The sequence below is a fragment of the Phyllostomus discolor genome, chromosome 8 (genome assembly GCF_004126475.2).
Source record: "Phyllostomus discolor isolate MPI-MPIP mPhyDis1 chromosome 8, mPhyDis1.pri.v3, whole genome shotgun sequence".
Classification (NCBI taxonomy): Eukaryota; Metazoa; Chordata; class Mammalia; order Chiroptera; family Phyllostomidae; genus Phyllostomus; species Phyllostomus discolor.
In genome coordinates, this window is record NC_040910.2 from 112,860,985 (window position 1) to 112,880,472 (window position 19,488).

The 19,488-nt window shown below is 69.5% G+C and overlaps 1 protein-coding gene across 4 annotated transcripts; it reads right to left on the minus strand.

The window, feature by feature from the left end:
* Positions 1 to 192: 192 nt before the first annotated feature.
* On the minus strand, positions 193 to 17,987 carry RBFOX3 (RNA binding fox-1 homolog 3). 4 transcript variants are annotated; one of them, XM_036034225.1, is made up of 11 exons: positions 17,735 to 17,987; positions 12,235 to 12,372; positions 10,457 to 10,510; positions 9,610 to 9,702; positions 8,099 to 8,159; positions 6,065 to 6,118; positions 5,750 to 5,882; positions 5,135 to 5,315; positions 4,638 to 4,705; positions 3,529 to 3,607; positions 193 to 247 (listed from the first exon to the last, which is right to left on the minus strand). In XM_036034225.1, exons 1-11 carry the CDS (start codon positions 17,954 to 17,956, stop codon positions 245 to 247), a joined length of 1,086 nt encoding a protein of 361 aa, XP_035890118.1. In that variant the 5' UTR covers positions 17,957 to 17,987; the 3' UTR covers positions 193 to 244. The 4 variants fall into 4 exon arrangements, with proteins under 4 accessions (XP_035890118.1, XP_035890119.1, XP_035890116.1 ...); XM_036034223.1 differs by lacking the exon at positions 193 to 247 and adding an exon at positions 2,549 to 2,663; XM_036034227.1 differs by lacking the exon at positions 193 to 247 and adding an exon at positions 2,550 to 2,663 and having other exon boundaries at positions 5,135 to 5,174.
* Positions 17,988 to 19,488: the final 1,501 nt, after the last annotated feature.

The following is a 19,488-nucleotide window of genomic DNA, read 5'->3' on the forward strand; positions in this document are numbered from 1 at the left end:
CTGGCTCGCCCCCTGCCCTTGCCGGGAGGGGCGCGGCGGCGGCTCGCGGGCCGGGCGGCGGGCTCCTCACTGCGGTTCCCCGGGCACGTGAGACCTGGAGGTGGTGGATGCATCTCGGTTTGGTTGGTTTTTGTGTTGCTTGGATCTTAACATCTTTTTTTGTTTCGTTTTTTGTTTTGTGATTTTTTTGTGTGTTTTTTTTGTTTTTGCCCTTCGTGGTCCGAGACGGAGACGGCAGAAGCTCTCACTACAACAGAAACAGAGAGAGGGGCGTGCAGTTTCGCGGAAGGCGCTGCGGGCGAGGGGGGGTGGGGACGCGCCCTGCAGTCCCAGCACCCCCCGCGCCAGCCCCCTCCCCCCCAGCTGTTGGGACCCATCTTCTCGCGGGAGCTGCCGTTAGAGGGCATGTGTGTCCTCCGTTTCGGGGCAGAGGGTGGCGGGAACAGAGGAGCCACAGGGGACCTGGTGGCAGACGGGCTCTGGCAGGTGGGGGGCGGAGGTCAGGACGGGGTGCAGTGAGGTGGCTGAGAAGGTGACGCTCCGGGCGGTGGGCGCCCTGGGCGGACCCACCCACCCCACCGGCCTGGAACCAGTGCCCTGGCCAGCAGGCACCTGCACCTGGCTGGCTGCCGGCCTCCGGAAGCCCAGCTCCGGCACCCTTGGTAGCCCGCTCGGGCTTCTCGGCCCGTGCCGCCGCTCCCTGTAGCGAAGGTGCTGGCGGCCAGGGCCTGGCCTGCCTGCACGGACCCCTCCAGAAGCTCCCTCGGCTGCAGCCCTCTCCCAGCCAGCGCCTCCTCCCACAGCCCCTCCGCCCTGGAAGCGTGTGCGCTCCTGGGGGCGGAGCTAAGCACAGCGGCGCCCCCTAGCGAGCCAGTGACACACGGCACTGCCCCGTCCTCTGGGTCTGGGGTGAGGAGGGGCCTCACCCTACTCCCGACCTGCCCGCCGGCCAGGCCTCCTCCCGGAGACAGGCCCCAGCCCAGAGGCACGTCTGAGCTCCGGAGGGGAAGGAGGTGTCGTGGCCCCAGCACAAATGCCAGGGCAAGGCCCGCCGGGACCCCGCCTCGGGGGGCCGTGGGCCGTAGGGCGCAGCTGGGGCACAGATGTCAGGCCGCTGCGCCGCCTGGTGGGGACAGTTCTCCCTGCACTTTGCTTTCTCACAGCTGAGCCTGGTGTGGCCCCTGCACACCGGCAGGAGATGGCAACAACGCTTAATCAGCAACGCCAGTTTCAGCTGGACTGCAAAACGGCGCGGACGCCGCTGCTGTGACTAGCCCTGGGAAGGGCTGACGGCGGTGGGCAGGAGCCCCCGGCTCCCAGCATCCCGGGGAGGCCGGCTGGGACGGTTTCCCGGGCCGGCCAGGCCGCTTCTGTGGCTCTGCAGACCCCAGGGACCGCGAGTGGGCCACCCTCGTGGGTGCGGCTCTATTGCTAGCCTTTGGGGAGGGTCCTCTGCCCGGCCTAGCCCCTGCCCCTAGGTGCATACCGTACCTGAAATGGCTTAGGGGGTGGGGCGGGCAGAACGTCAACAAAGCCAAAATGGGGACCGAGGTTTCAGACACACAGGGGTAACCAGGGTCAGAGACACACGCGCCCGCGGGGGGGCCCAGCTGGCTGGAGGTACAGCCTAGGGACTTTGGCGGCGCCCAGGCCGGCGGCGCCCTGCGCTCCTGGCGGCTGCACCTGGCTTTGGCCTGCTGGGTTGGGTGTGTGCTAGACAGCCTGTGAATGCTGTTAGGGGCCGGGCCTCTTGCTAGTAGGGGGTGAAGCGGCTGTACCCTCCTCGGCAGAGGCTAGCCTGCAACATCAAAGATGAAAAACAGCCAGTCAGTACCGCCTTGGGGTTTGGGGGGGAAAAAGCAAAAAGGAAAAAAAAATAAGGAAAACCAAAAAGAGAAACAGCTAACTCCTGTGGTTCTCTGCCCCTTTCAGGGTTTGCCGCGGGGCGGACGGGTGCGGTGGGCGTGGCCACAGGAGGGGCCCTGGGCCTATTTCTGAGGTCCTGCTGGGCTGGGGGCGGGGGTCGGCAGCCACCCTGCTTCTGCGGCCTCTCTCGGCTCAGGTCTGGCCCGTCCCTGCCCCTTCCGTCTTCCTCTGGGGAGCGGGGAGCGAGGGACCTGCCTCCCCTGCGCCCCTGGGGCTGCTGTGGGGCGGGGCTGAGCGCCTCCGGCCACCGCCACAGAGGTTCCCCAGCCTTGGCTCCATCGGGAGGGGCTGTGCCTGCCCGCCCAGCTCCGGGAGCTTTCTGTGGCCGAGGGTCCGCTCCTCTGTCCCTCAGGGGGGACAGCTCTTGGGCGTCCTTGCTTCCCCTCCGGCCCTGGGTCAGGGAGGCCCTGGCAGGAACCTCCCACCCCACCCACCGGTTTTGCCAGAAAAGGCAAGAGAACGGCTGGCACCGGAGAAGAAAAGTCGGGGGGGGGGGGGAGGTGGATAGAAAATCTTAAATATAATGAAGAAAACATTCGAGGGAACCCTCCGTGCACTAAGGCAAACCTTCCGCTCGCAGCTGCGTGGGGGGCGGAGCTGGTCCCGGGGCCAAGGGGCCCTCAAGCCACAAGCCGCAGGTTCGGGGCCTCCATCTGGGGGGGGGGGCTGTGGGTCCCCAAGGGGCCTGCTCCCTGTGGCTACCAGCGGTTACCACGGGCTGCTTGGGATATCTGAGGCTTGTTAAAAATCAAAAAAGAACACAAAAATTAGGAGGGAGGAAGCAAAATCAAAGGAGACGAGGGAAAATCCTTATTGGCTCAGAACCTCCTCCCTGCCTACCCCCTGTACCCCGAAACTGTTTTCATCTTTGATGCCGGGTGTGAAGCTAGCTACAGACCGACGGAACCGGCCCCTGGGGGCGGGGGCGGGGGCGGGGGGGGGGCACGGAAGGCAGACTGTGGGGCACAGAGTGAGCTGGGCCGTGTGTGCTGACAGCTGGCTGTACACACACACACAGACACGCCAGGGCACGAGGGGGTCCCCACGGCTCCCCACGCCCACCGAGGAGGCTGGGGGAACAGCCCCACCTCCGGGAGCCGGAGGGTGGGTGACAGACAGCAGGCGGCCCTCCTCCCCCACCCCCATACGGGAAGAGGCACAGTCGGGGGCGACAGGACACAGGGACCTCGGCACAGACACACCCACGGGGGGGGGGGGGTCCCTGCCTGCCCCGGGAGCTCTGCCAGGACGGTTCTGTGGGTTTTCCCGGTGGGCAGCGAGGGCCCGGGCGGGCCGCAGGGACTGGCTCGGAAAGCCGAGCCCTTCCAGGGTGCCACCTAGGGGATCAGACGGCGTCGCGGGGCAGCTGACCGTCCGTCCGTCTGTCCGTCCGGGAAGACCTGCCTCCTTCTACCTCCAGGAGGACACACGGGGGCAAGTCCCACTCCTGACCCCCAGCTCAAACCCAGGCCTTGGTCCCACCAGCCATCCGGTCTGAGGTCGGGGTGGTCCTCCTGAGGGGCCTGCCCGCCCACCCCGGCCACGGCGCGGCGCCCTCCTCGTCCCGGCGGGGCCAAAGGCCAGGCCACCTGGCTCCCTTACCATGGTTCCGATGCTGTAGGTCGCCGCGGGGCCGAGGGTGTGGTGGTAGGGGTCGGCAGCCGCGTAGACTCGGCCGTAACTGGGGGGACACGGGGACAGGTGTGGGGCGGTCAGGCCGCCAGGCGCCCCCTACTGGCGACAGGCAACAGGCCCCCCACCTCCTCCCAGACCTTTCCTGAGCTCCCTCCCTCGAGGCCCCGCCCCCGCACACCCCCCTCGCTGCCCTTCCCGCCCGTTTGGAAGGGAGTGTCTGGGACGCAGCTGGCCACCCTCTTACCACATCCCGTGTGCTGACCTGACAGGGGAGGGGGACACCTGTTCTTCCAGGTGCCACGTGGGGGAGAAAAGGTCCTCACAGGGCTCATCTCGGGGCGGGGGGGAAACCCTGATCCCCAGAAACAATGGGGCAGAGCCTGGGAAGGGGTTCAGATCCAGGGGACATGCGGGGCGGCAGGGACTTTGATGCTGAGGAGGCGGCTGGCGCGGTGTCCCTGGGATGGCCTTCCTCTCACCCGGTTTATTGTGTGTGTGAAACACCAGCTTCTGAGGGGCCGGGGCTGGGCTGTGGGGCCCACTTTGCTCCTGACAAACCCTGGGCCCCCGCGGCTGTGTCGAAGGTGTGGGTCTGGGGGGGGGCCTGCCACCTGCCTCCGGGAGGGGGGGCCCTCAGCACTGGGGCCCACAGGCCGTGTGCCCACAGGGCAAAGGGCAGGCCGGGCCACTCCCGGGGGACCCCCAGGGCCTGACCGTGAAACACACGCTGCTCTCCGGTGTCACCGGGGCCACCCTTCCCAGCCTTGTCACACCCCTGCGAGGAGGCGGGTGGGCACCAGGGGTCCTTCCTCTCCGGTGCCGGGGCGGGGGGGGGGTCTCAGACCTGGGGGTAGGGGCTGTCTGCTGCCTGAGAAGTGTGGGGGGGCCACAGCCTCCCCAGGAAGTGCAAGCAGGAAGTGACTACAGAAGCTGAGGGGGCTTGCTGTTTTGGGGTCTCCAGGCCCATGCGGACCTGCTCTCCTCTGTCCAGACCGTGCACCCGCCAGGAGGAGGCGGCCCCAGGCCTCGGGCCCCGTCCCTCACGCCCCTGCCCCGCCGCCGCCCCCAGGTGGTACCTGTCACTGTAGGCGGCCGCCGCCGCCGCCGCCGCCGCGGGTTGAGCGTATCGGTAGGCGTAGCCCCCCTGCAGGGCGGGGGCGGGGTGGGAGAGAGGCGCAGGGGCTTTAGTAGGGCGGACACGGCCTCTGAACCCGCACCACAGCCCCGGGGACATGGGGAGCCACGCACTGCCCCATCGCACGGCGCTTTGCAAAACGGGTGGGGGGGGGGGCGTGCCTCCGGCTCACGGGGCTGCTGGGAGGCCCCTCACGACTCCCAGGGCGAGCCCGGATGACCCAGCTCTGGCCGTGTGGGGTCCCCAGGGGTGCAGTGCTGCCCCCCCGACCCCTCCCCGGGTTCTGAGGACAGGGGACGGGGGGATCGTTGGGGAAACAGCCGTGCCTGGGTGCCCCCCGACCCCTCCCTGGGTTCTGAGGACAGGGGACGGGGGGACCGTTGGGGAAACAGCCGTGCCTGGGCGCCCCCCCGCCCCCCCCCGGGGGGCCGCACTTACATAAATCTCAGCACCATAAAAGCCGTCCTGATACACGACCCTGGAAGCAAACGGACAAGAAAGTGGTGGGAACGCTGGAGAGGTGGGGTAGGCCGGCTCCGGCGTCTGCTGAGGAGGGAGCGGGCAGGGTGCCGGCCCTGCCCACGGGACTGGCATTTTAACAAGCGTTCGCTCCAGCGCCCTGTTTCGGTATAACAATAGAGTAACACCCTTGCTGGTCAGCTCCTTTCTCCCACGAACCCAGGGCCCCTTCTCGCTTCCCTCCCCCCGCCCCACCCCAGGCCGCTGTCCCCCCTGTGGGAGGAGGGCGCAGCCCCAGGGAAATGGTCCAGCGGGGGCTGGACTTAGAGAAGGCCCTCGCTGCACCCCAGGGCCAACCGGGGTCCCGGCTGGGGCTCTAAATGTCCCCCACATGCCAGCGGCCTTTGGTTCCCTGGTGGCAGAGTGGGGGTACTGCATGTCAAGAGAAGAATGCAGTACCACGGTGTGGGGGTTCCCCATAAGCCCGCGCTGTTCCGGAAAGGCTGCCCGAGCCCTCCGGCTGTCCCAGGGCCCCCACCCCAACTCCCCTGGGCCTCCTCCATGCCTTCCTCCCGGAGCGCCCCCCGTACTCACGCTCCGTAAGTTGGGATGGGGGGCGGGGGCGGCGCAGCCCGAAACGTGTTGTACACGGCCCGGCCCCGGCCCCGTAGGTGTGCGCCCCTGTAGGCAACGGCCGTGCCTGTGGTGGGGTAGGGGAACCCCGTCACTGCAGGAAAGGGGGCGAGAGAGGGGACAGGATGAGTGCGGGCTGGACAGCCCAGCCTGTGAGCAGCCACGCCCGCCCACCCACCCGGCTCCTGCTAGACCACAACCACACCGCCTGGCCACGCCCCTGCGCGGCCAGGCCCCGCCCCTGATCGCTCCCGGGTTCCACCGCCCCAGCTTTACCTGCATAGAATTCAGGCCCGTAGACGGCGCCTACCACGGGGTTGAGCTTCCAGCCTAGAACAGAAGCAAAGGTTCCAGTCACCGTCTTCCCCGTCCTCTCCCCACTGCACAGGACACCTGTACACCCGGGAGCCCCCTCTCCCCGGGGGCAGGACCCCTCGCCTCCGCGGTCTGAGTGGGTGCAGCTTCCCGGGGACCTAATCGCAGGGACCGAGCCGCTCCCCGCCCACCCGCCTGGGTGTCTTCTCGGTTCTTTCCACACCGCGGCCCTCCCCAGCCTGCCCCGGGCCTCCCACGCCTGGGGGCACCAGTCCCGGTGTGCTGGGGCTCCCTGGGGTCCGTGATGTCTGCGGGCGGGAATGAAGAAGGGAAAGTGGGGCGCGTTATGGAAATGCGGGCGTGCCCCCCGCTGGGACGAGGCGTTCTGGAAGCTTGACAGAACCCAGTCGAGGGAGTGCCGTCTTCTGCGGCTCCTGGCTGCCTTCCCGGAGGGTCTGAGACTGTGGAGCAGGAGCTCCGCCTCCCCGGAGGGAGGGTCGGAGGCTGCCGAGCAGGAGCTCCGCCTCCGCCGGAGGCCCCTCCCACTTCCTGCCCCACAGCCTGTGTCGCGCCCTGGGACCAGCTCCCAAGGGCCCCTCGTCCCAGTGCCGAGTCCTCTTTCGCGCTCCCACTGTGTCTGTCCCCAGAGCAGCCGGTGGGAGGCGCCTGGGGCGGGAGGACCTCGGATTCCGATTACAGGACAGCACGTCCTGGGCACGCTCCCTCGCGCCCCTGGATCGGAGCCCACCCACTGCGGTAGGCACCCGCCCTCCCACTGCACAGACCGGGAAGTGGAGGCTCAGAGGGGCCGCAGCCTCGCGCCACAGAGCTGGCACGTGGCGGGGCCAGACCCCAATTCCCAGCCACTCCCTCTCTCCAGGCTGGCTGCTCCGGGGCCGCCTTCCTGCCCACCGGAGGGCCTAGTGCACAGTCCGAGGCCTCCGGGGTGGACCCCAGCTGGCTTTGGGTGGGCCCTGGCCCCAAGCATCCAGACAGGGTGCCCCCTCCCCATACTCTCCGCGGCCTGCTCTCTGTCACCGGCCCCAGGACGCCATGGCAGAGACGTTTGTGCCTGATCGCTGCTGCTGGGGTCAGAAACCCCAAACCTCAGGAAAGGAGGGGAGAAACGTCCCACCTCCTGGGACGACCTCCAGTCGCCCCGGTGAGAAGCTTCGGGCCGAGTCCGGGGGGGCAGCGACCCAAGCCCACCTGCCCCGGTGGCTTTCTGGGTCCACTCTCAGAGGTCCGGCTGCCGCCTCCCACGGCCCGGCACCTCCACCCGCCAACGCCAGGGTCCTGGGGGCCTCCGTCTGTCCCTGCACCTGTCCATCTCGGCCCATTGCAACTGTCAGGGCCCCCAGATTGGAGGCAGCCTGAGACCCCCCCCCCCCCCCAGGGTAGTCCCTGCTTTCTTCTGTGAATAGTAACACCAAGTCAGACTGGGGAAGTTCATTCCCTCCGGTGCGTTCCCCAGCTGCCTGAGCTCCGCACCAGCTCTTTGGTCTTCGCGGAGGACGGGCCCGTCTGCTCACCGTCAGGTAGGCAGAGTGACCGCTTGGCTGACACACACGCGACGGGCCCGCGGGACCTCCTCTGGTGGCCTCAACCTCTCGGTGTCTCCGAGACCCCGGGGGACTGTCCCTGCCTTTGCCATCACAATCGCTACATATGGAGCGCCTCTGGCCCAGGCCCTCCCTTAGTGCTTGGAAATGAGAAACCATCCAGGAAGCGGCCACCACCCCGCTGTGCTTGAAGCCCAGCCGGGGGGCCTCTGGGTGCCATGCACGCTCAGGAGAGCCCGGAGTCTGGCCAGCTGGGTGCCTGGGGGTGGGCTGCCCCAGCTTTCCTGCTGGCCGATGTGGCTGCTCCTGACAGGGGAGCTGGGCCCCGGGGGGCACTGAGCATCTGGGAAGGTCAGCCTCCAGCAGCCCCGCCCCCGTCCAGGCCTCTGTCAGCGCCTGCAGCCTCCCCGGGGTCCCCGGGGCCCTTACCTACCGTTGGTGTAGGGGTTCGAAGTCTTCTTGTTGGTCATGACCCGGGCCGTGGCGTTGTTGACCTGCCCAGAGAGAGGGAGCGGGAAGGTGAGGGGAGCCTCAGGCCTTGGGGGGGCCGTGGGCCACCCCAGTCCTGCCCTGCACTTCTCCATGGCCCCCTCGGAGGGGGCGGCTGGGGGTTGGGAGGGAGGGCCTGGGACACTCAGGCGGAGGCGCAGGACAGCCCCCGCCCCCTGCCCGGCCTCTCCCGGGCCTCCTCTCCTGGCCGTGCAGGAAGCCTCGGCCGTCACCGTGCCCAGCACGGGCTGCTGCCTGGCCTGGCCCTGGACCCGGGCCCTCGGCTCAGGTGCTACGTCCGGACTCCCTGGCTCCTGACCTTCACGTGGCAGTGCCACAAACCAAGCCCCAGCCTCTCTCTCCGGCAACCCAAGGGCTGCGGCTGGCGGCCTCTCCTCAAGGTGCTCTCGGGCCGGCCACAAGAACCGCCCCCAAGACGGTCGCTAGCCAGGGTGGCTGTCGGCGGAGGCCCCCTAGCTGCAGGCGCCTCACTGTCGGCCCGTCTGCCCTATCCCGGAGACCAGAGCTTTCTGAGGGGCCCCTGTGCCCCTGGGGACAGGCCGGTGGGGGGGGGCAGACGGGGGCCATGGGGGTGGGTCCTACTGTCCAGACCGCTGAGCCCGGGGGGTACTGGACGGGGTGGCAGGACGGAGGAGGAGACCTCTGCAGAAGGAAGCAGGAGCAGGGCGGGGGGTGGAAGAAGAGGAGGGGCCCAGTGTCAGCCCCCACGGCCTTGGGCGCCACTGGGTGCTGGGCTGGAGCCTGGCCAAGGTCAGTGCCTCCAGTACTTCCCCTTTTGGGAACCCTCCCCTTGCCCTCTCCCTGCCCTTCCTGTGGGCTGGGCCAGCGGCCGCCCCTGCCCTCTGAGCCACCCCTGGCTGCCCCGCTGTGGGGGAGCCCAGCTCCCAGACACCCCAGGCCACAGCCCTGGGGAGGGGCAGGGAGGAGGCGGGGGTGTCCGGGGCCTTGCCCCCTCTTCCCGCTGCTCCCCTGGGCTGAGTCCCATTCTAGGCCCTGGCCACTGGCTGCGGGCCCTGTGGGGGCGAGGCGCAGGGAGAGCTGCAGGCTGGCAGCGTCGGGGGGGCGGGGAGGGGTGCTGGGCCCTCCCAACACAGGCCAGCAAGGGCTGGCCGTGGTCCTCGGAGCTGCCAGGCCTCACACACACGATTTCTGGGGTCCTCCCAGTGTCTGTCTGCTCCCCCAGTTGCGGGGTTCTCTTTCGGGAAGGAGAGGAGGCAGGGCCGGGGTGAGGGCGGGTCCTGGGGTGGGCCTGAAATGTAGACCCACAAGGTGGCGCGGGACGGGCTGGGGCTCCGGCCTCTGTGCGGCTCCGTGAGGCCCCGCCCCTGCCCAGCCCCTGTCCAGGGACCCCGGCCTGGCGCTCACGGGCAGCAGGGGACCTGGGGTGGGGACCGGGTGGCGGGCGCCCCTGCCCCGGCACACTTATCTGAGCACCTCAATTTTCCGTCCCTCTACGATGGTCCCATTCAGCTTCTCCCGGGCTCGGTCAGCATCTGAGCTAGTTTCAAAAGTTACAAACCCAAAGCCCTGTGAGCAGAGAGGGACAGACACGGAGAGAAAGACACAGGATGAGAAAAAGGAAAAAAAGGAGGCGTGGGTGGGGGGCGAGGGGAGGGGGAGAAGGGAGGAGAGAGAGAGGGGGGTGGGGGTCAAGTCAGCGGAGTTGGAGGAGAGACTCAGGCAGCCTGGAGGTCTGTCCCGGGGCCACCAGGGGGCGCCCAGGAGGGGCGCGGCCCAGCCGGCCTGAGCTCACCAGCTGGCCTCTCCAAAGGGGGACAGGCCAAAGCTACAGGAGACACTGGCCCCGCCAGGGTCCAGGGCCCAGGGCCGTCGCCCTCACCCAAGGCTGGGTCAGAGGACCTGAGGGGGGCAGCCTGGTTGGGGGGCGCAGTGTCTTCCAGAGCAGAGAGCAGGGCCCATCTCAGCTGGGGTGCCTTCCCGCCAGCCCGCCCGCCTGCCCCGCAGCCCCACCCCCGGCCGCAGGGCTGACCCCCAGGCAGGCCCCCAAGGAAGGAGGAGGAGGAGGAGCCGGGCCGTCCCGGTCCCAGTGCACACAGAGAGGTCCTGGCAGCTCAGAGAGAAGGAGGCGTCAGCGGCAGCAGCAACGACAACACAGACAGTGGGGTGGGGGTGGGGGCGGAGGAGGGGAGTACAAGCACCCGTGTCGCTCAGGGGTCCTCGGGCGCGAAGCTCTCCAGGAAGGAAACGCACATGTCACACGTTAGCCTGGCGGGACCTACAGCCGGCGCTGTAATGGTGGCGGCCTCTGGGCGGCACCCACCTTGGAGCCCCGCTCGTTAAAAATGATCTCCACGTCTAAAATTTTTCCGAATTGCTGTGGAGACAGAGAGGGTGGGGGGACAGGAGACGGCAGCGCGTTAGGCAGCCTGCGCCCCGGGAGACCCCTGGCCCGGGCGGGGTCAGTCCCTCCGTCCCCGGCCCCTCCGTCCGGGCAGGGACAGGGGACAGGCTCTCCCTCCATGCAGCATGAGGGGACGGGCACCCTCCCCACCTCCTTGCACAGAGAGCTCTCCCTGCCAGGGTGCTGGGGCCCTGCCACCGGCTGCTGACGGGCACCCCAGTTCACATGACGGGGGAAAGTCCTTCCCACAAGGTGGGTGCTGGGGGCAGCAGGAGCCCCCGGAAGAGAAAGCCCCCAGAAGGCCTCCGTGGGTTGGTGGCCTGTGATGGGTGGGGCTGGACCCCAGGCGCCCTGGCCTGAGCAGGACGCCCTGGCACTGAGCTCCGCCTCCTGCCCTGACGCTGGCCAGGGACAGGACACACGGGGTGGCACTGTCCTTCTCAGCAGCTCGCATGGCTGACAGCCTGTGACCAGGTCCCCAAAATGCCAGTGAGCTCCTGAGGGGCCTGTCCCGGGGCCTCCAGAGCATACACAGGTGGGGCTCCCCTTCACCCCGAAATACTCCGGAGGTGGGTGTCACAGGGCAGCAAGGTGACGTGCAGCCAGCTGGCAGTGCCGCCCCCACCCTGGTGGGGGGCCGGGGGCCGGGCAGGGGCCGGCAGACAGGCACCACGTAGGTGCCGGGTGGGGCAATGGGTCCCGTGGGGCCGGTGAGGCTCCGCCACCTGGCGGCTTATCAGCAGGGCCCCAGGCCGCAGGGGTGCAGGGCCGCAATGATTCTAAATCCTGCCGGCTCCCCACCAAGTGAGTCTTACCCCAAATCCGCAAAGGCCCCCGAGGAAGGGAGTGGATATCTGGGGGGAGGTCAGGTGTGGGTGCTGGACCTGTCCCTGACAAACCCACCGGAGGTGGGGGTGGCGTGGGGGGCTCAGGGGCCCGGGTCCGCCTTGCTCGTGGCAGAGGTTGGGGGGACGCAGGGCAGGCAGGAGGGATGGTTCCGAGTGACGGAGGGCAGGCAGTGGTCAACACTGGCTGGCGCGAGTGTCCTCCGTGGGGGGCGGTCGGGACCGAGGGGCTGCCCTGCTTGGGGCCGCACGCCTGGCTGCTGCCCGCCTGCCTGCCTACACTGCCGCCCAGCACCCAGTGGGCATCGGCGCCCGCTGGGTGGTCAGTCAAGTGACAGGATAAAGTGACCGCAGGACTAAGGGGGTCCCTGCCCCCAGCCTCTCACAGCGCCCGGCTGAGGCCCCGTGGCATGGAACCTGGAGACAGGCCCGAGGAACCGGGGGGACGCTGTCTGGCACCTGTCCCGCCCACCGTGTATTCTCCGGGAGCCCCCATGCTGGCCCAGGGAGGCTGAGTGGCAGCGGCGGGGGGCGGGGACTGGACGGCCGCTGGGCGGGGCAGGGGCGGGGCCGCCCGTCCAGGCGCCCTCTGAGGAGCAGAGGGCCTGGGCCCCTCGCAGCGGACTAATAACCCGGCAGGCACTGGCCTTGGCCCCTCTGTGGAGCCTGAGGACAGGTGGGCGGATGTCGGAGGGGGCTGTGGGGGTGGCGCCCGGCGACCGTGCCCCGAATCCCTCCCTCCCACCCCACCCTGTGGACTCAGGCCGGGGCTGGCTGGGCCAGGAGGCAGGAGGCGGGAGGCGGCGGGGGCAGGAAACCCGGGGGGGGGGGGGCGCGCACACTCACACTCACCCCGAACATTTGCCGCAGGTCGGGGTCCCTGAACCGGAAGGGGATGTTGGAGACGTGAAGCCTCTTGGGCTGCGGCTTCTCTGTGGGGTCGGAGGGGTGCAGGGGCTGGCTGTCCGTCTGTGCCGCCTCGTCTGTCTGCTGTGGGGAGATGGCCTGCACGTGAGGCGCCCGCTCGGCTCCCACCCTGTGCAGGGGGGTGTCTGCAGACCAGGCCCTCCCAGCCCCCGGACCCCCCTCCCTCCAGGGGCAGGTCTGCCACCGCCGCGTCTGGGCAAGCAGCACACGGCTCAGCAGCGCCACCTGCAGGCCCTGCCCGAGCTGTGCCCGGGGAAACCAGCGCAGGGCCAGGCCTCCCGGGCCTGCTGTGTCCCCGCTCCTCCGAGGGGCGGGGGTCTGACCACCCTCCCTCGGCTCCGTGGACTGTCTGGCTCTCGAGGTCCCGGGTTTGCCCTCTTCCCCGACAGGGGCCCTTCTGGCGTCCAAGGCCTGATGAGAAAGTGGCTGTTCCCAATTGTGCCGCCAGGCATGCACACTCCTGCAGGGGTACTGCCCCCACCCCACGGTCACCGGGGGGGGGGGGGGGGGGGGGGGGGCTGCCTCGTACTCTAGCCCCAAGCTGCTGCTGGGCACTTCGGGGGCCACGCCCTCCTAAGACGCAGGGTGACCGAGTTCTGTCCTTTGTAGCGGGTCCCTGTCTTGCACCCGAGCACGGTTTCAACAGAGGGGGGCTCCAGGAGGCGCGGGTGCTGGGAAGCGAGGCTGCTGCTAAGTGGGCGGGCCCCACCCTCAGCGGCTCCCGGTGAGGGCAGGGCTGGGAGGAGGCCCCGAGGTGGCAAGGGGCAGGGGCGGTGAGTCGGCGGCCGGCAGCCCGGGTCCGTCCCTGCTGAATCCCGGCGCTGCAGGTCATCAGCAGGTGCTCCATCAGTGCCGAGTGGCTGCGGACCCACGTGTCCCAACAGCCTACCAGGACGGGTGGCCAGGGCCCGAGGCCATCTGTGTGCCACTCATGGGGCTGACCTGCCGACAGCCAGCTGACGGTGCATCCTCTGGTGCAGCCCTCTGGCGAGGCAGGGCGGAGCCTTGGTGTCCAGGAGCTGTCCTCAGAGGTGACAGATAGGGCTGTGGCCAGACACCTGGTTCCCTGCCGAGGGGCTCCTCGGCCCCCAGCTTCCCCCAGTGGGCGGCGAGCGTGGCCCGGTGAGGACAACGAGATGGCGACGCCACGTTTATTCCCCTTCCCTTCCCTGTCTCCATTCTGGCTCCTCTCCCGGGGTCCTCCTGGGATTGTGTCCCCAGCACACTGCTCAGACTTGCCCCCTGGTTGCGGGGTCGGAGCCCAGGTCAGGATGCCCGCGGAGGGCGTGGGGGCCCTGGCTGCGGTGAGGCCACGCGGAGCCTGCCTGCCGTCTGGAGAGAGCGCAGGCGGAGAGCAGGTCCTCAGGCTCGTGCCGGAACTTGCACGAGTGGGTGGCCGTGGTCGCCCGTGTATCCTGAGGAGCGGCGGCGGCGGGCTGGCAGCAAGAGGCAGGAGGCCGCTTTCTGGTGGGTGTCTGTCCCTGGCACCCAGAGGAGCGCTGACCAGTATGAGCCCGGCCCCCCTCGGGGCAGGATGGGGGAGGCTGCTGTGCTCAAGGCTGAGGAGGTGGAGTCGGAGGAGTGGAGGCTGGTTCAGGGCCACCCGGTGGAGCCCCGCTCTGGACTCCCGAGCGGCTGTCCCGAGAGGCCATCCTTCCCTGTGCTCAGCCGGGGGGCTCTGCCCAGGCTCCAGGGTGGCGGGTGCCGCAGGCGAGGGCGGCGGCGAAGGACCCAGGACCCACGGGAGAGGCCGGGAGGGCTGCGGGAGCTTCCTGCCCACGTGCTTCCTAGACTCTGCGTTCCCAGGTGGGGGAGCGGGTGCTCAGCGTGGGGTTGAAGCCGCCCCTTCCAGGCCCATGTCCCCCGGGCGGCCACCCTGGGCAGCAGCCCCAGTGCCAGCACATGTGTGTCCTCAGAGCCCTCTGTCGGGCTGTGGGAGGGACGTGTGCCCCGGGTGGGCTGCTGGGGACCCAGGCCCTGTTCTGCAGGGGTCAGCAAGGGCCGCTGCACGGGGCCATCAGCGGGGGGCCCCTCCCCCAGCCCACCTCCACCCCCAGGTCCCCTGCCGTCCTCCTGCCTGGATGCTGGTCTTCCTTGCACAGAGCAAGCCTGCACTAAGCCCCCAGAGGACTCATCCGGACATCAGCCGAGGTCTGGGGCCCACCCTCTGGCAACCAGAAGGTGTGGCTTTCCACGCAGTGCTCCAGGTGGGCCAGGTGCCTTCTGTCACACCCCCACGGCCCCCTGCATTGCATCAGCCAGCACCCGCTGGGCGGCTCCTGAGCACGGGATAGGGAATCCAGCTTGGAGAGGGACATGCAATGCTGACTTCAGGCCAGCAGAGGGCAGTGGCTACCCCGGCCTGGAGGCCCGGCTGGCACTGAGAGGAGGGAGGGGCGCCCTACGTGGGGAGCGGGGGGAACGGCCATAGAGGCTGAGCCCACCAGGTGTCAACAAGATCCAGATTCCCCCCAAACCCTAAGGGGAGCCACCGAGGGCCAGAGGGTGGGGGCGGAGTGCCGTGGAGAGGAGCCACGGGTGGGGCCAGGACACCAGTGAGGAGGGCGCCCTCGGCCCCGAGCGCAGCTGCGCGGAGGCAGATAAATGGGCTCAATGACCGTGAAACTGCGGGACGCGCCGAGAAGCCCCCGAGTGTGACGGCACGCCGGCCGCCCGAGGGGGGAGAGACGCTTCCCACCATTTATCACAGCGGCCCAGGCAGCCCGGGCCGCCCTTCCGGGGGCTCCCCCCGCACGCCCCGCCATGTTTAAGCCCCCTGCCTTCCGTGCGTGAGCGCGGGCAGCCGCCAAACAACGCCGGGGACGCCCCCTTCCCTCCCGCGGCCGGTCTCCGCCGCCTTGCTTCTGTGTCCTTCCGCGTCTCCATGCTCCCCACCCTTCCAAGGCCAAGAGCGGCCGTGGTGGGCTCCGACGGACCCCAGATGCCGTCCTGCCCACCCTCCAGGAGCCCGAAGCCCCCTTCGCCCAGCAAGGGGCGAGGCCGAGAGGGCCCCCGTCGCTGGCGCGGCCCCCCCGCTTGCTGATGGGAGACAAGCTGGAAGGAGGTCTTGCAAACCTCCTTTCTCTGCAGCAGCAGCAGGGCCCCCCCCCCCCCCCCCCCAGCCCCGGCTCCTTCAACAGCTCCTGGGTTCTTGTGCGAAGGCCGTCAGCCGCTTGCCGGACACGCGCGCCCCGCGAGTGGGCGGCCTCAGAGGAGGCCTTTCCTGCCTGCGGCCTCCGGCCCTCCGTCCAGGAGGGCTTGTTTTACGTGGGGGCGCCGGGCGGCCCCCTCCTTGGGCAGAGTGTGTGTCCGCTGCGGGCTCTGTGTGAACGGTGCCACCTGCCGGGTGTTGGCCGCCACTGCACTGGTTCCACGGGGGCCGCTGGTGTCCTCTGCTTGCGCCCCACTGGCCGGAGGCCGCAAGGCGGGGCCTCCCCGCAAGCCTGGTGCAGGGGCAGACTCATCACCGCCTCTGCCCTTCCACCCCGGGCTCCGACAGGGAGCGCAGGCCTGCCAGCTACGCGGAGGCGGGAAGGTGCTGCAGGAGTCGGTACTCCAGGGCCGGAGCGCTGGCGCCCGCGCTGGCAGCTGACAACTCATGGGGCAGCTGCTGGCCTTTGGCTGCCTGCTGACTTCCACCCGCACTGCTCATGCAGCCCAGGGCCTGGAGGACAGCCTGGCCTGGTCCCCGGATGGGGACCTGCAGGCCCTGACCCTTCGAAGGACCTGAGGAGACTCAGGCCAAAAAAAGGTCGCTCAGGCTGCGGCCCCCCGGGCCGGCACTTCCAGAGGGCGGCACTCCGCCCGAGCAGTGAGCCTCTCGCCCCATCAGTGGGGACGGCTCTTGGGGACACTGGGTCCCCTCGGGGGCCATGGGCTCTCACAGCCACAGAGGCCACGGCTGGCCGCTTCGACTTCTGTGTCCTTGGCTGGTGGGACCCGGTGGCTGTCATGGGGCAGGGCTGGTCAGTCACGGCTTCTGTGTGTCCAGTGCTGTTCGGTGCCCGATGCACAGCAGGGCCCCCAAACGTCTGACGATGGAAGGCAGGAGCCCTGCCGTGGAGCGGGCCTCGGGCTCCTTCCGCAGAGCCGGCACCGGCTGTCGTGCGTCTGATCCACTTGTCTCCCGCTGGCGAACCCCAGGCTCACGTGAGTCTGTGAGCGGTCATGCAGCCTGACCAGATGCCCCCTGACCGCTGCCGTCCCTCAGACCGAGACCAGCTGGCCCGCACGCACTCACGGCGAGCCCTGCCTCTGAGCCCGCACAGGCCAGAAGCACGTGACGAGCAGCGGGAGGTTGGGCTGCTCCCAGGTCTGTGACCCACACCCCCGGAGTCGTCCGTCTGGAGGAACTCTGGGGGCGTCTCCGGGAGACGCCAAACCAGGGACAGCAGCACCCGGGAGTCTCTTGGCTTCTCGCAGGCTCAGGCCGAGAGGAAGGGCCTGGCAGCGCCCCCGATGACGGTCTGCCCGGTCCAGCCCCGGAGCTGGTTGGGCTCTTGCCCCGGAGAGCTGGGACGAGGCTGCCCACACAGGGAAGGTGGTGACACGTGGGTCCACGCAGCCCCTTGGGAACCAGAGTGCATTGGGGGAGGGCGTCGGGAATGAGGTCAGGGGCACCCATCAGGAGCCGCCAGGGCGCTGCCTCTGCCCGGCAGCTGGGAGCTGCTGGCCCCTCGCCCAGCTTGGCTGGCCAGCCAGTGCTGGGGCCGAGCCAGCAGGGAAGGTGGCCTGACCCCAAGGCCTGGAGCAGCGGTGGGGATGGGCACCTCAAGAATGCATCGGAGAGCCAGGGAAGGGGCAGGGTGGGGCAGGCCGGTCTCCGGGAGGGCCGGCCTGGGGCACGGCCGCCCCTCCTCACCACACTCCGTCCTGCCGGGAAAGTGCAGGCCTCAGCCCTTTCCCTCGGAGTTGCATGACAACCACATAATTGGAGCTGTCTGATTGGAGGGCAGCCAGGCAGGTAGGTTACAGGTGATTAGACATGATAGCAACGCCCGCCTGGTCCCCTCGCCCGCCGCCGGCCCTGCCACGCGCCCCTGTGACACTGGGCCAGCCCAGGCCGCCAGCCCGGCCTCGGCCACTTCCCTCGCTGCCCACGAACAGGTCCCTGGCAGCCGGGGACACGCTCCGTCCCTCAGGTGAGGTGGGAGCTGGGCTGACGTCGGGCTCGGGGAGCGGGGGTGGGGGCAGCTGCAGGTGGTGGGCCTGCTTCGGGCCGGGCGGCTGCCCGCCCCGCTGGGCCTGGCTGAGCAGGTGCCACCGGAAGGGTGCTTGGTGTCAGAGGGTGACTGTGACTGGGGCCCCTCACTGTGGACTCTGACGGAGGTCCATGTGCTGGCCTTGCCCGCTGCCCTCCTGAGCCGTCCCTGGGGCGGGGGGTGGGCCCTGCTTCCTGAAGCCCCGGGTCGTGGGGGCCCCTTACCGGCACCGTCTGGGCCCCGGCGGTGGGCTGCGTGCTGGCCTCGGGGCCCGGCTGCTCGGGGTGGGTCTGTGCTGGCGTGTACAGGGTCATGCCGTGCTCCGGGGGGACGGGGGTCTGGCCCGAGTAGTCCTGCGTGGGGTGCGGCGGGGGCGGGGCGTACTCCGTGGGGATGCCGTTCTGCGGGGGCGGGGGGTACTGGGCGGGGGGGTAGGGCTGGGCCATCGCTTCGGGAGGAGCCGTGGCGTCCTGACTGCCCTGTGGAGAGGGAGGGAGAGAGACAGAGAGAGAAGGCCGGTCAGACTCCTGGGGAGGCCCAGCCCCGGCCCCCATCCCAACCACCCCCTGCAATCTGGGTGCTGTGGGGACCAACAGCGAAGGGCATCGAAAGCAGCCCTGGAGGATGTCCCTCAGCCCTGGGGGGGGACTGGGGTCCATCGGGCTGTCGGGGGGAGGAAGGCTGGGGTGCGTTCTAGCTTTTCCCACTCGGTGTCCTTCACTGTAGATGCGCACTGAGGGCTGGCTGGCGGCAGCCCCTCTGGGCCGGTGAGGCACTCTCCTGCCTTCGGAGCGTGTCCGCAGGGCACAGACAGGTGCCCGCTCTCACGAGCAGCGAGGGCCACTTCCTCCCTGCACGGAGGGGCCCTAGGCTGGCGTGGGCACCCCGACACTCAGGGATGCTCCCCCCCAACCCCGTGGAGGGGGTGCTCTGCCTGTGCCCCCCTGCTCCCCCGCCACGCTGGGCGTCTGTGCCCTCGTCCGTCTCCCCTGCCCCGGTACGGGCGCTCCTTCCAGAGAGCACGCTGGGCCCGCTCTCTGCGCAGCCCCCATCCGGTCGCTACTCACTCACCCCCTGACTGTGCCCTGGGGGCCCGGACGGGCAGTCCCTGCCTCTGCGGGGTCTGCCGGCCAGTGGGGGAGGGGACAGCTGCTCAGACAGTGACCACAAAGTCAAGTCAGTTGTTAGAGTGAAAGGCGCCCGGAGAGGCCTGGCCACAGGGGGCGACGGTGAGTCAAAGACCCTGCCAGGCGCTCTGCCTCCGGGCCCAGCCCTGCCCCCAGGTCCGTCCGCCTGCCCCCCTCCATGTAGATGGGGGCCTGAGGTCAACTCTGTGTCCAGGGCCCGGCCCCCCACTCCCCAAACCCCCAGCGCCAGGCTCCGCGGTCTCAGTGCCTGCCAGCCCTAACTCCCGGGCGACCCCTGACACAGAAGTCCTGCCCTCCTCCTCCTCCTCCTCCTCCTCGGCAGGGTCGCCGGGTCCCCCCCCTCTCTGCAGGAACGGTGGGGGGCAGCGCCTGCACTCCTGACAGCGGGGGGGGGGGGGGCACGCGTGTGCGTGCACACATGAAGACACGGCCATGTAGACGCCCCCCCCCCCCCCACTGCTCCGGAGTCACCCTTGACCCCCACGACCCTCCGTGAGCAAACTTGTTGGTGACGCTCCCGGGCGTGGGGGCCAGGCAGGCTCGGGGCCCAGGGGGACGCGGCCGGGGGGGGGCGGGGGGGGGGGGGGCGGGTGGTGAGGAGGGAGGGGCAGGAGAGCCAGGAGGGAATTGTGGGACGGCCGGGGGTGGGGGGAGGGAGAGGCGGCTCACGGGATCAATTAACAGATAAATATTTGATTAGAACCTTCTCTAACTCTCGTCTTCCCTGGCCCCTCCCCCTCCCTGGCTCCAGGGCTGGGAGAAAGGGCGGCTCTTCTCCCTCCTCACCCCGCCCCGCCTTTCCCAGGCCCCTCTGCCCCGGGGGCCGTCTG

Coding starts and splice junctions, on each gene's coding strand:
- RBFOX3 (XM_036034223.1), bottom strand. CDS start 17,956: ATGGCCCAGCCCTACCCCCCCGCCCAGTACCCCCCGCCCCCGCAGAAC. Junction 9,703..10,456: donor TTAACGAGCGGGGCTCCAAG/GTGGGTGCCGCC, acceptor CTCTGCTCACAG/GGCTTTGGGTTTGTAACTTT. Junction 5,883..6,064: donor CGGGCCTGAATTCTATGCAG/GTAAAGCTGGGG, acceptor CCTTTCCTGCAG/TGACGGGGTTCCCCTACCCC.